Source organism: Tachypleus tridentatus, chromosome 2 (assembly GCF_004210375.1).
Source record: "Tachypleus tridentatus isolate NWPU-2018 chromosome 2, ASM421037v1, whole genome shotgun sequence".
Classification (NCBI taxonomy): Eukaryota; Metazoa; Arthropoda; class Merostomata; order Xiphosura; family Limulidae; genus Tachypleus; species Tachypleus tridentatus.
Window position 1 is genome coordinate 92,395,287 of NC_134826.1, and position 16,215 is coordinate 92,411,501.

General features: G+C 31.4%; 1 protein-coding gene across 4 annotated transcripts in view; it reads right to left on the bottom strand.

Moving 5' to 3' along the window:
• Positions 1-16,215, bottom strand: part of LOC143244545 (lysine-specific demethylase 2A-like) — a 69,460-nt gene that overhangs the window by 37,928 nt on the left and 15,317 nt on the right. For all 4 annotated transcript variants that reach the window (XM_076489451.1, XM_076489450.1, XM_076489452.1 and 1 more), the window contains 2 exons: positions 10,979-11,151; positions 7,146-7,252 (listed from right to left, as the gene is read on the bottom strand). In XM_076489451.1, the coding sequence (XP_076345566.1) occupies positions 7,146-7,252; positions 10,979-11,151 (280 nt within the window). The remainder of the gene's footprint in view (positions 1-7,145; positions 7,253-10,978; positions 11,152-16,215) is intronic.

Sequence of the window (16,215 nt, forward strand, 5' to 3'; positions counted from 1 at the left end):
ATTTTCAGTACAAAACTGGAATCTATGAACATTTGATAGATTTGACTGATAATAACCACAATAAAAAAATAAGTTAATGTAAATTATGCTTTTTTCTTTCTAGAATGACTAAAAATTATAACTCAAAAAATTAAAATGTTTAATCTAATAGCTTAAATGCTATAACATTAAACATTTATATATATTTTTATTACATTGACCATTCAGCCACTGCTAGCTAAGACAGTTCTAATAATGAGGCAGACATGCACTCAAGTTAGCATATACAAGAATATAAAACTGGTCTTTATTCTTTACAACTGAGGTTTAACAAGCCCAGATGCTGTTTTATAGAGAAAAGTGTTTCAGTGAACTAGTACTTCATAAAATATAATCACATTTCGCTTACAATAAATTTATGTACATACATAATTACTATTTACAAATACACTTTTAAACTTATTTTTCTTAAAACATGGAACAGTAAACAAAGAAATAACGCAAACAATTACCTCTTCTAGTTACAACCTTTGTACTCAGTTTCTGCTCATTGTAGGTTACTAACCCTTAAAAAGTTTCACACGTGGTGGATGTGAAATGAAATAATGTTTTTCTTTTGGTTCTATACATACATTTCAATAACCAAAAAATAAGAAATTATTATATCAATACCACAGAAATCCATTACACTTTATCAAGTTTAGTAATGGAGCTGTATGTGGGTCAAAAAAAAAGTTTCAAAAAAGGCTAAAGACTCAACTTAGGTGTGTATCAAAAGAAACAAACAATACCATTAAATTTGAAAATGGTTGAGAAAACCACTTGCATAACATTCTGAACTGGTTATTCACATATAAGGGACTGTTTCCAAAAATCAAAGGTGAGCAGGGGCTACTGTGTTTGATTCAGTATATTAGTGATATCTAACCATATAAAATATAGTTTATTTTATATTCTAGCTATTAAATATTGGTAATTTCAATTTCTAATTTCTACAAAACTATAACCTTGTATTTTGACATCAAAAAACCTAATTTGAACCAGTGCTGCAATTAACATACCACATGACACAAAAAAAATCAATGTTTAAGTTTTTTAAATATTTTCTCTTAAATTAAGAACTTAAATAATTTATAATATGAAATTTTGATTTATAACCTACACTTTGATAGCAAACGTAATGACATAAATTCATAAAGTTGGTGTTAAATAAAATTTTGAATGCAAGTCAACAAAAGAGATGACATGGATTTTCATTCAAAACCCATCACGATAGGGTTAAGCTTATAACAGTATACATATATTTATAATTGAATGTTATTGCTTTATTGCCTTTTGAACTGTGTCTAACTACCATCAGTGTCAAAAAAAGTTGTAAATCACTTAGGGCACATGCAGCTCATGTTATGCTATCAAATTACGTTATATTCATACTGCTCTCATACATGCCTTGTTAAACATTATTATAATTTATTTTGGATGAGTCAGGTAGGTGTGGCAGCTCTGTAACCAAACAAAACTGAAGGTTATAAAAATCATTTAAGAAACAACGTTGTAGAGAGCAATTAAGGTTTAATTTTGTACATTTTGAAGGGATAGTGGACAAAATAAAAGTTATATATTATCAAAATATGGATCACTAGTTGTGTGTTTAAGCCATATTAATTGGTATAACAAACAAAAAGTAGTTTAATAAAACTTTCAGTCATACATAGTAAAGGATACCTGTGGCAAAAGGGTTAAGTTTGAAGTGACTGAAGTTATCAATAAACACACATCCCCTAAAAAAATACTATCTCTTTTACATTTTTTATTTGAAAGAATGAAACATAAAATCTCTGACTGATCTTGTGGCTTGTAAATGATTGATACATGTGTTACCTTTGTGAGATACAAACAAATCAATCATTTAAAAGTTCTTAACTAATATCACCTAGCTCAAGTTTATAACCAATATAAAGAGAATTTACCCCTCTAAGTAATTCTGACAGTTGTTTATAAGTAACTTGAAGACAAAAGAAAGACTTTTGCCAAAACTGTAGATGTGTGATCAATAAGCTGTGCTCTGAATAGGAATGGGATTTTTTTACAATCCACGTATATTTTAATTAGAGACCCTACCAAATTACAGGGATTTTGAGTATACTAATACAGTAATTTGATATTTTTCTATTTTGCAAAAGTTAATGTTTGAGGCCTATTTGCTGTGGTTTTTTTGGCACATACTGATTAAAAGTAATTTATATGTGAAAAAAAATGCAACCAAAAAGGATTAAGCATGCAACTTAAATGAATAATATCAACATTAGCAGCCAGACTGGTAGCTATACATATAGCACTTATAAGAATTTTACAGCAAATCTTCAGTCATTACTTAGTTAGACTGTGTGTATTTTGTTTTACCCACCATAATGCCTAAGTTGAATAATAAAAAAAAAAAAAAGTGGCTTGAATAACTATTTAAAGAATAATTGCTACAAAATTCTTAACAAGTGTAGCTACCAATTTGGCAACCAATTATGATTTCATTTCTTTATGCTGCATGTTCAATCCTATTCTGACCATACCTTTTTAACACCTGAAGTAACTTTTATTAGATTAAAATGAAAAAATGAAATGTTCCATAGCTGTCCAATAGGACAGTTATTGTGCAAATATTTATATATACCTGTTTACCACTTTCAAACTTATGGTGACACCTCTTACAGTGATATGTGCAATTCAAACAACTGAAAAAACCCTACTGGAAAATAATGAAATATTCTAAATTCAAATCACTCTTTTGACTTGTGCTCTTCTACAAATTTCTAAAACAATAGCTAATATACAGTGCAATATTAGCAGGACGCCACATGGCTTATCATCCCTTGTAACTAAATGGGAACAAAAAGTTACTGTTATTACCATACTTTAGAGAGAAATTAAAGATCATTTATGGAAAAAAATAAATAAATAAACGGTCTGAAAAAAAGAAAGTTTGGCTTCTTTTTGTTTTTTTCAAGGGCTATGAGTTCACAACAAAATAAAATATAATATCTTTTGTTTTCTTCCAAGTGATGTAATATCCACTATTTAAATCAGTGATTTTTTTTTTTTTTTTTTATAACTTACACTACTGAATACACTTCACAATAATTTATGTGATTGGCCCCTAAAACTGCATGTTTTATGTGCTTAGATAACACCCTAAAAATGTTAAGCATTTCCCTGATGGACAAAGGTGTAGAGTGGCTAGAGAGAAACAAACCATACAAAGCAAGTCAACTGCATCCAAAATTTGATTGCCAGGAACTGACAACCATGTGGGGGTAGGACGAAGATCATACTGTTGCTAAGTTGACTACAATCTAAAACTCAACCATTGTGAAACAATATTCATGTGGGGGGTAAGTAAAGACAATCATACTGTCTTGTCCACAAGTCTGGCCAAATGGAGAGAAAGATTTCCACCACTAATGGAGGTACAGGGCACATGTGCTCAGAGTGAAATAGGGAAATATTCCACTCAAACTAAACATACCTCAAGAGCAGAAAACTCCCTCAACATAAAGACATCAGGGGTTAGCACAAGAGGAAGAAGCAGAGCAGTTAACAAGTGCACCCACTGTGACCCACAATACAAAATACACCTGAGGCAAAATGAGTGAGGCCCTAGGTACCCCCTGAACACGTGTGGACTTTTGGTTCAGCTATAAATCCAAATCATAGCCATCAGGAACTGACATCCATGCAGAGGTCAGATGAGGGATCCCAACCATTTCAACATGAGTGTGAGCAATATGGTAAATGATTCAGCTCTAAATCCAAAATTCAACTGTTGGCAACTGATTTTGATGTGATGAAGGATCCTAAGTCATTATTCCAGCTCATTCCAAAGCAACAATATTCCCTCTGAGAAGCCAGTGCAGATATGGTGAAAATTTAGAAGAATTTCTATCAACTACACCATGTAACTACTCTCTACTGACTGGATTCATCATTGTTTATATGGAATATATCTCATCCAGAAGAAACCTAAATTGTCCACTACCCCAGTGGAAGAAACAAAAAGAGAAAACACAGTGGGGAGTTCAGAGGAAGGTACACACTATAGAGAGTACAATGGGTGACCATGAAACCCTATTTTGAAAAGCAGTCTGAATCAAATTTATTTAACCTAACAAATGGCAATGATAAGCAGCAACCAACTTTTGTTTTACCCATAAAGTCTATTGAGGTACAGTCCAGAATGGGCATATTTATAAAACAAATATATTAGAAGGAATAATGTACAAGCAATCTTACATTATAGAACAGTGTCAATTTAGTGGTGACAATAATTATGAAAATAAAATCACCATAGCCATAAAGTGCATATTTGAGTACAAATCTTAGTGACTGAAGTGTTTCCAGACAAACTCCTCTCACCATAAAGCAGGATCCAGATTGAAGTATGGTACAAGCCCTTGAAAAAAATATATAATAAAAAGAAAACTTAGTTATAGTAACACTGAAGTCTGAAAAATTGCCACAAAAAGAAGATAACCTGATAAGGAAGAAACATCAATACTACGCAGATGGTGAAAGATGAAAGTATGTGGAGTGGTTCATGCTGCCCATTTGAAGAATTTCCTCCAAATGACAATGCAGAAGAGACTGCAAGAAGAAAGTAACGTACCTAATTTTATAAAGAAACACTCAGAGTAATCAACAAAAAAAGGGAGACAAAGAAAAGAAAAAGACAATTAAACTAAAGATTGATTCCAGTAAGTAGAGGTGGAAAGAAAGAGACCATGAATAGAGGATAGTTGCCAAGGAATGAATAGACAAGAATGGTTATAATGAAAAGAAGTCCCATAGGTGATATAACAATGAAGGTCATGAAATGGATATAAAAGTCTGTCTGAATTAGACTTAGAAAAAGTGGAAAATGAAAAGAAAAGAAATCAGCAAGAAGGAGAAGGAATTACTTTCCCAAGCTGGCAATGTTTTGGAAAGTAAAGGACAAGACAAGAGAAATGGCACAGAGTACATGAAACGTTGGTGGCAAATAAATCCAATCAACAACATCCACAGGCTAAAAGGAAGGAAAGTATTCCTTAAGGGATAAATGAAACACGAAACAAAAAAAACAAAGTTCAAACAGAGGCAAAATAAAGCAGTGAAAAACCACAATGACATCCTATTCTGGAAAAGCCACATACCATGAATGGCAACTAATCTGGAAGAAATGTAACAATACTGACAAGATATGGGACACAAAAACTATGGTACTAGAATAAACTAAAAATGTAAGGCAACATGATAATCTATGATTGAGGAGCTTGAAGCCATCTTGCTCAAATAACCAAGTATGGAAAGCCATAATAAAAGGAACAGTTGGACAAGCAGGAAAGAGCCCACAATTCATAGACCAAATGCAAAACTGCTCCACTTGCATTTATAAACTTCCACTGAAGGCAGCTGAACTGAATATGCTAACAACAAAGTTACTTGCCTGGATAAACTGATCTCCTCACCAAGGACTAGATAATAAAAATCATATGTGAAGACGAAAGGTAGGAATGATGGGTTAAACTACTTGGGACCAAGACTGCCATAGTAGGGATGGAATGCTGTACAACAGACTGGATCTGGATCAACTGTGGAAACCATGGCCGAGACAGCCAGTAACTGATAATCAGTAGGACTCGAAATGGAATGGAGTCGTAACAGAAATCATTCTGGGAAGGAGTTGGATTAGAGGATGCACATAAAGGAATTTGACCACCCCAATTCTGACTAACACATTGACAACCAGAGCAAGTGGATGAGGCACTGGAGACCAAAATCTAGGTAACTTGGTACTGAGAATAGTGGCAAATTCACCCAAGTACATAACCATGGAAAACCTAAGGATTAAGAGATCAAGATCACTATATCTGGGTGAGATAGACATTCCAAGACAAGACTGAAAGCACATGGAACATGGCATGCAAGTAGATGAATACTATGTGTGCAGGGCCCAAAAAAGGAAATTCAACATCTGGCAATAAAGTGAAAGAGAACAAGTGCTTTTCTGGTGACTGATATATGCCACCACCACAGAACTGTATCATAACCAGATGATTTTCTGCAAGAGGAAAAAAAAAAGACCCAAAGCCTGACATACAGCAGAAAGTTTCAAGATACCAATATGGAAAAACATGGCAAATTAAGGCAAAGGAAAAAGACTGAAATGCTTTGTCATCCTGTGCACTGTCTTAAATGATGATCAATCTTTTACAAATAATTGCCAATAATTCTAAAGTCAAATTCCTCTCTTCTAAAGCCTAAGTAAGTGTGACGGTAGAACTTACAACCTTTGATGAGGTAATTTGCACTCCACAATTTATAATGCAAATGAAAACTAAACACAGATGTGCTGGTAATCATTCTTCTGTGGTTTTCTTTCTTTAAGTCCATAACTGGATAAAAAATTAAATATCACAAAATAAGGGATAAATAATAACTTTAAAAATAAGTAGAAAGCTGGAAAACACAACATAAAAATTCAAAATTTGAAGAAAGCACCAAATAAAACTTCTTGCTGCTAAACAAGAAGTGATAATGAGATTGAATAGCACAGGAGTCACATAAATCATGTGCGAGTGGGGTGCATCTATTGGAAGATGTCTATCACATAACAATTTGCATGTGTGAATCAGTTAGACTATGTGAAAAAACGGGTACATGGGAGTAAAATGCTTCTTTTATGCAATAAACATTTTACCAATAGAAGGCAGCACTGAATGAAAATAACTATGTGAGCAGAAGTAAGTTACCTTGTCAAAAAATGTATTTTCTTAGAGATAGCTTTGGATTTAATGTAATGAAGTGAGAACTGTAACATAAAACACTTACATAAAAAACTTGAACACTATAAAACAACTCTTTACTAAACCAACTTGAAACTTTACCTTAATGTAAAGTGTTTGACAACAACGTGTGCACTGCAATTACTATAATAGCTGTAGTGTATTAGTTCAGGTAAGATACCTTTTACCAAAAGAAAGGATAAAGCAATTAAATGTTTTTTTTTTGGAGCTTAAGTTGTTTTTTTTTAAAGAAATAAAACAGTTTCCTTGAGTGAAGTTGTATTATTTATATTTTTCCAAAATTAACTTTTACAAACATTATGATTTTCAGAAAGAGAACACAATTCTTACTTTTGTACTTTGGGATATTTCATTTCTTCTATAGCATTAGTTGCTTCTGTTTGGCTTTCTTTCAGATGTTGGGGCCATACCCAGTCTACCCAGTCCACCTGTCGAACCTATTAAAGATAACGAAAATGTCAGCACAATATTAATTATCTCAATAAAGGCTCAGTCAACTCGATCATCCACACAAAGTCTTTCTACTTATTTAAAAGTCTTTACAGTTTTGATGCTACTAATTTTCAATGTAGTGTGCAACTTTACAAAATTTGGCAGACTTTCAGCAAACTTTAAGTCTCATGTATAAAAAAATTTGTATTTTACTGAAGTGTTTTTAATAAACTAAAAAAGCCTTATTTTTGTCTAGTAAAAGTGCAAAATAATTTTCATGTTAAGATTAAAAATACTTTTCTCCATCTAACAAATTTCATCCATGTAATCTCTAAAACTTCCTACATACATTTCAAATGTTTAGTTCCAGTAAAACTTTATATTTTATGTTATTTTCTCTACTATAACTTTATAGAATATTGGATAAGTTTGAGGGACCTCATAACTAGACATACACTAAAATCTAAATAATTCTAAATTACCCTTTTCTTCTTTCTAAAATGACTTCAATTTGTAATATAAAATTATACTCATTTATTCTAAGTAGCTTTAAACCCATAACAACATATATCTATTTACAATTAAATTTTATTGTTTTATTGCTTTTTGAACCACAGCTAACTACTACTATCCATGCCGTTTTAAGTGTGAATCACTTGGGGAACATGGAACTCATATTACAATATCAAATTACATTATCCACGAGCAGTTTTGAAACATTATTTTGTTATTATTTACTTCATCAAATACAATATTACTAACCTAGAGAAATCCCTATCTGTACAATAACAATATGCAAAAAAACAAGTTCCCCTAAAGTATCACAATTTTTCTGGCTTTCTCACTGTGCAATAAGAGCCATTATAAATTTATCCAAGCTAGTCGTAATCTCTTCCATAGGAATGAAACCTGTACTAATAGAGAAAATGACAATTCTCTGTTCAGAAAACAGCACAATATCTTTTGACAGATGAAAACCTTGGCTTTCAATTGGTTATACATATTATAGTATTGAGAGTAAGAGAAAACTATTAAGAAATCCAGAAAGAGAGGATATGACAGATGGGTGTGGCAAGAGGGGCCTGATTTTCTATTTGATAGCTCTGTACCCAAAGAAGCTTAAAGGTTTTAAAAGTTATGGTTTGTTTGACTAATGATGATTTTGTAATGAGTAATAAATGTTACATTTCTTACTTATTGGAGGAATTATGAATAAAATAGAGAAAAGGGGATGCCTAGAGAAAATATATGACACTTTTCAAACTAGGAGAAATCCAAGATTTTTAAAAATATTGCCTCACAAAATTAAGGAATTAAAACTTATAAAATATTTAAATATAGCTATGGTTTTATGCTATACTAATTGGTATGAAAAACAAAAAGTAGTTTAATTAAATTTTGAATTAATGTCTCTAAAACCTTGTGACATGCACAGTAAAGGATGCCTGTGGCAATAGGGTTAACATCTTTTCTCTAAAAAAGTTTAGTACGTTAATCACTCCCACTGTTTATACTTATCCTTCAAAATGAGCAAAAATAAGTTACTTCCTCCTAACAATAATAACAAATGATGAAATCTTATAATTCAGCTTGCATTTTTTTTATCAACAATATTTTTTAACCAATATTTTTACGCTTACTCGGCATACAATCATATTTCTGATTAAATGCTGATGTAAACTAATCACTACAAATTACGTATTAACCCTATGGTTTGGGTAGGTCCAACTGGCACTTGCTCCTATGAACAATGATACACAGTTCAACAATAATTATGATAACGAGTTTTTTAACATACCTTCATACAAGTTGTTTAGATTCTGTTAAAGATTGCAAGTATTTTGCATAGATTAGAAAAAGATTATTTTAATCATTTCCAATAAATTTGCTATTTATTTATAGTAGTTACTTGCACTCAGATTCAAGGTGGTTTCCATGTAGTTTTTAAACTTTATTTGTACATCTCCTAGCAATTCCTTGATGACTATGCAAAGTTTTCAAGGTACATATTTAAGTTACTTTTCACTTTCTCTATCATGTAACTATTATCATCAACATGCAGTACAATTAAATGTTTAAAAATTAAAACATACAAAAAACGTTCTAAAATTTTAATTTTCTGTCAAATAATGTTAAAAGATCTTTTGATTATAATCTTTACTGAATATCTTTACACAATCACATATTTTCTTTTCCTGTCCTTTAGCACTGTTATTACTTCTTGCAACAGATCACTGGTTGTACCCTGGCACTGTTGTCAGAAATACTTTAGTCTTCAACAATCTTTTTGTTCTTGATTTGCTAAACATTCTCATGAACCAAGGAGTTGTGATACATTAAAACACTTAAACCTTTCAAATACACATCTTAAAACATAAATGACACATAATGAACTAAAAATATAACTAAAACACCTTTTAACTGTCTAGCTAGCTAACTAATATGTTTCTACATGAGAAATAATGCCAAGTGCTGATGAGGACAAAAGTAGAAACAATGATAAGTGTGGTTTAATCAGTTGTCTACAGAAATCCTTTGTACCAATTTTAAAATAAATAATGGGAGATCATATTTTAAAATGTAATTTGTCTGTCAGTTATAAACATCTAGCTCAAATAAGTATAACTTGTTGAGAAATTGCACCTATGTGTAGAAAGTAGGTGTGACTTCTCTCAAGAGTTACAAAAAAAATATTTCTCCTTTCTTTCAAGCATAGCTCAAAGAGCTTATAAGAAAAATGTGTAAATAGAGTAATTAACCTAGTGTACACAAAGAAGTATACAAGTCACACAGATTGAAGGAAAGTAAGCTAGCACATCATGTGACAACAAAAAATGACATTTAAAAAAATTTTAAGAGTGATTTTGAAATAAAGAAATTAAAACTTGAATAAATCAAAATATTGCATGATAATACTAATTTCACTGTTAAATTAATAGTAGAGATGCTTAATTAAATTTTAAATGTAATTTAGTAAAAGCTTGTAAATTGTGGAAGAATGCTCAAAAAAAGAAAATTTATAACTGTAGGGTTAGTCTTCATCTACAAACATTTTTTGTCCATTTTGTTGCTTTTAATGGTAACAACTAATTCTAACAAAAATAACCAGATATGAATCATGACACTGAAATCCTATAACGTCTTTTGTGCTACTTTTCAGTAGTAGCCATATGATAGTTTTCCTCTACAAACATATTTCATTTTATGTAGTCACTTTATCTGACAGTGAGAACAAGTGAGACAAACAACATAGCTCTATCTATACACATTCTGCTGATGCGTAATATATACTTGTGTTGCTGAAGCAAAAGGTTGAAGTGTGTCTTATGAGGAGAGATGTGGTGAAAAGTTTAACAGAGAAGTGTAACCTGTAATGTCTAATGACATATTCTTACTGGTATGTGTGCATTATTGGAACATAAGGTAGACTTGTGTTCTGTAAAGAAAAATAAGCTTTATCTGTTATATCTATTCAGAAACATCAGACAATGCCAGTCCTTCAAATAAATTTATACTGCAAAAGATGACAGTATTCATATTTTTGACACTCAATATAAGTATTGGGCACCATTTTGACATACATAACTCCTTATAGCACACTTTTGTTTTCAAACTATGCAATGGGAAACATTATAATCACATACAACTCTTAAAGAAACAAGTTACAAGGTGTATTCTAAAATTCAAGTTAAAAATAAACATTAATTTTGATTCAGAACGGAAAAACTTACCACAGTAGGTGACTCTACGTAATGTTCGAGCCTCGTATGGCTAAACTCAAGGCTAATGACATTTAAGAGTTTATCTCTGTTTGGATTTTCAAAATACTTGCACCATTCTTTCATTGACATTTCTACATCCTTTTGTGTGGTCACATCCATCACATCTAACATTCTTCTACTCCCTTCACAGAATAAAGATAGAGGGTATTAATCAAAATGTCCAAAGCACACAGATTTGAGTTATCATTTAACTTCAAAACCAACCTAGTGGGAAAAAATATATAACACATAAACCATGATGATGAAAAATCCCACATGTAGAGAAAATTATATATTTAAAAATGGCTTGTATGGGTAAAGAAAGCACTAATAGAGGAGCGAACAACGTTTTGACCTTCTTCAGTCATTGTCAGGTTCACAAAGAAAGAAAGGGTAGCTGACCACATATTTAAAGGCAGTTGTGTAATTGAGTGTAAGAATGTAGAGGGTGTGTTTTGATGTTGGATATATTTATTAATATAGGTAAAAAGTTGTTCCTTTATAATAGTTTAATTTGGGCTTGACTTGTTGTATAAGTAAGGCTTCTTTAATTTTGCATTTATGTTTGTTTCTTTGTTTAGTATTTGGGTGTTTTGTTTATTCGATTTGCAGTGTTTGAAAAAGTGGAAAGGTTACTTTTTGTGTTCTTTAAATCTGGTTTTCAATTTTCTACTTGTTTCTCTAATATAGAAGTTGTGGCAGTAATCACATTGTATTTTATAAATAATGTTCATGTGGTGTTTGTCAATGTAGTTTTCACATACTATAGACTGGTTGTATACTATAGATCACTGGTTGAACCCTGGCACTGTTGTCAGAAATACTTTAGTCTTCAACAGAATCTTCTTGTTCTTGCTTTGCTAAACATTGAACACGAAATACAAAGAACTACAGGACTTACAGAAACAAAAAATGAACCTAGACCATCAACTTGCATGCTGTATTAAGCCAGAGATTTACAGACTTATACAACAAAACATCAACTAAATCAACACTAAGAATGACAGGGACAAAAAGACCTGCCACAACAAAAAACTAGAGAAATTAAGATACAAACAACAGAAAAGACATGACAAACCATTGACTAATCTCATAATTAACAGATCTGACCAACAATTAAACACAGACGAGATACATCTACTTAACAAAGGACTCAACTTTGCAACAGCACCTAAGTACATCCCAACCTTAGAAATTAAAGCATGTTTAGAAGACCTAGCCAGAAGACTTGTGATACTTGCACAGAAAACAAAAACAAGAAAACAACCAACAGAAAGAAGACAACTTCAACAATTCTTACTGACATCCAACAGCCAAACTTCCTGGGAAAAATTAAAAACATTTTCCACACACACCTAAAAACAACATCTTAAACAATTTTTTCAAAGAATTTTCTACAAAATCATCAACATAATTTCACAAAACAGAAAACTAAAAAACAACCTTACAAAAGACATTAATTTCATTAAAAACCATTAAGAAACAAACAAATGCAAAATTAAAGAAGCCTTACTTATACAACAACTCAAGCCCAAAATTAACCAATACAAATAAACACCTTTATACCTATATTAATAAATATAATCAAGCATTTAAGCATGCCCTCTACATTCATACACTCAATTACAACAACCACCTTCAAACATGTGGTCAGCTACCAGTCAGTAACCCTTTCTTTCTTTGTGAGCCTGACGATGACCGAAGAAGGTCAAAACGTTGTTTGCTCCTCTATTAGTGATTTCTCTACCCATACCAGCCCTTTTTGAATATATATTTTAGCTTGGTGTTACACATTCTAACCACACACAAGCTAGAACAAATACATAGAATATAATTTGGTTTTATATGTTTAGATCTTTCACAATGGATTGTTCAAAGTATGCACACCACAACCTTTTATACATTTACATTAAAAATTTCATTCACTACTTTGTTATCAATGTGTACAATTAATTAACTTGACGTCAAAATGTAGTAATAAATCAAATTTTAATATTATAGAAGGTTTAAGTTTTTAAATTTTATAATACTTAAAATAAAAAAAAGAGACACACATTCACAGACAAATACGTCTCCACTCCGTAATCCCAACACGGCCAATTCTGACACCAGAAAAAATGAAAACTGTTTATATTAATACCTGAGACCCCCAAAAAAGGCATCTTTGTGCCAAAACACATATAAGTTGGTTGACATACACGAATGATTCACATGAACCCCACACTGTAGTTTGGTTGCTGAAGAATCAAGTAAAAGGCAGAACCTCTAAAATTATGGATTTATTTAATCTTCCCCCCCCCATGACTAAAACTGGGCATATCACACATTTTTGTTTGTAAATGTATAGGACCTGTAAAAAACATCTTTGTTCCAGATTCCATGTAAACTACCTGAAACACAATTAAGAAATTGTCAAAAAACCTTAAAATTATGCTTTTTTGTGGCATTTAGGCCCCCCTTATAATTATTTTTGTTTGTTAATGAATGGTATCTGTAGAAAAGTATTTTTACACCACATCCTATGTAAATTAGTTGAAATATGTCCAAATAACTGATCAAAACCCTAAAATTATGTTTTCTATGAGCTCTTTAAAACTTATGCATATAAAATTAGGAAATTTTCAGATGAAGAAACTTTTTTTCATCTGAACATGAAAATCACTTTGTACTTTAGTGTAGTCAATAGTCTGACTCCATATATTAAGGGACAAATTTTTAAAAGACTTGTAATATTAACTGAAAGCTTGTTGTCTAATTTCATAACAATGTTCAGGGACAACAAGGGACCTATTGGTCCATCTAGGCTGTTTCATCCTCTAAATGAAACTAAAACTATTAAATAAGAAAATAAAAAATACTCCAAGCCTGTCCTTATCATTCATAGTTATCAAGCTTTCTCTTAAACTCATTTAAATTGACTACCTTCACAACATCTAAAAGCAAAGTTCCAAAGGTTAACCATTCTGTTAGAAAAATAAAACTGTATTAGCTAAAGATGATACTGCCTTGACAAAATTTATATTTGTGTCCCCTACTCCTACCATTCTTCTCATTAAATATGAAAAAGATAACTCATCAAACTATCAATTCCCTTAACAATCAGTACCTCAATCATATCTCCTTTAAAGCTTCTTTTTTCAAGAGAAAATTTCAGAGAACTTAACATCTCATCACATAAGGCTCTCCATCCCAGACACCATTCTAGCAGTCTTACTCTCAACTCTTTCAAACAATGTCCTTCCTAAGATAAGTAGCCTAAGACTGAACATAATACTCCAAATGTGGCCAAACCAATGACCTATAAAATAAAATTATTACCTCTTTAAACATGTATTCAATATTTCTGAAGAAATAAACTAAAACCCTACTTTCCCAACCACTAACAAAAGTATAATGCTTGGATGGCTTAAAATACTGATGAACACTATATCAATATCCCTTTCCTTCCCATTAGTGTTACGATTATCCCTCATCCAAATTATTTATCTTAAATTATGATAACCCTCATGCATTATTTTACAATTACTATAACTTAAACCCATCTGTCATTTAAATGCTCAACTCACTAAATGATCTAAATCCTTTTGTAGAGCAAAAGCAATCTCTGCACAGCCAGCAACACCCAAGACCTTACTTACTATTGTTAGCCAAATTCATTTGCCAAAAAAATGAAAATGTATTTCCAATAATAACCCCACTCACAATATAGCTATTCTTTGACATTAGCATTACTTATCTAAGCATTGGTCTTGCATGTTCCAGTCTTTCATACTCCACTTAAATGTCATTAAGAACATCTAGTTTACAAATGTTTCCATCCTCATCAATGCACCCTCTAACTTAGCTAATGTAATCACTTTACTGAAACTTACACTAGTTCTTAGTGGAAAGGCAGGGTGGGAAAATGTAAGTGGAGGTAAGTATTGTTGGAAATACATTTTCAGTTTAGGAAAATGTTAACTTCCAAAACATACTTACCATCCACTGACTATATAGCTAGAATTTTAGAATTATAGTTAGTTTTCACATACTATAGACCTTAGTTTTGTGCCTGGTTTTTTGAATAAATTTGATATTAACTGGAATGTCATATTTTGTTACTAGTTTTTGCCAAATGTTAGTTATTTTTCTGCTGATGTCGGGAATATATGGTATGCATCCATATATGATTTCATGATTTTTTAAATCGTGGGGTATATTTACTTTTATAAGTTGATTTTGCTTTTTATCTAGGTGTGTACGTATAATGTTTTCTATGGCTTGTGGAGGAAACTTATTGATGTTGATGAACTATTGTTTTATTTTGTGTAATTCGTTGTTAATCTTATCTGGTGAGCATGGTTTTATGATTGTGTTTATTTGTTTTCTCAGTATGTTGAAATGACACCTATTTCATTCAACAATGTAGAAAATAACAACTAACCACTAACTTTGTAAGGGAAAAACTATCAAAAAATTTTAATCAATGCACAAACATTATGCAAAATTTATAGAAAAAAACTACTTAAAGCCATGAGGCACAAAAAATGAACCTGGACCATCAACTTGCATGCATTGACTATATAGCTAGAATTTCATTTTGAAAACGTGGAGAGGCTAGTGAGGATGTGATCCATATAGAAAGTGTCTGCACAGAACAGTGATGTATCAAAATTAAATTATATATATTAAATTGGATCCCAATCTGTAACCACAGAGTGATGTGTTTCATGTCATAGTAATCTCTCACACCCACATCAATTTCAAACATATTTTATCAGTAAAACATTATACATATGTTATTTTCTCTACCCTAACTTTATAGAGCTTTACTGACCTTAAGAGTTTTCATGCTATAAATTTTAATACATTTTGTGTATCTTCACACAATTTAGTAAGCTTTCAGTCAACATTACAAAGCTTTTGTATACAAAACATCAGATTTATTAATTTGGCATTTTTACCAAAACGTTTTCCATAAATATTTAAAAGTGGAGTGTTCACTGCCCTGAGTGCAAAGTGATTTTCATGTTTTGATTAAAAATACTTTTCTTCATAAAAAAAAAAGTCAAACTTCTCCAGTATAGTCTCTGAAACAATTCTTTATAGCAAATTTTTGCTTTCAAACTTTGTAATGACAAATGTACCTACAACTCTTTAAGAAACTACTTACAAGACGTATTCTAAAATTCAAGTTCAGTAAAATGTTATATTTTAATCTATCATTT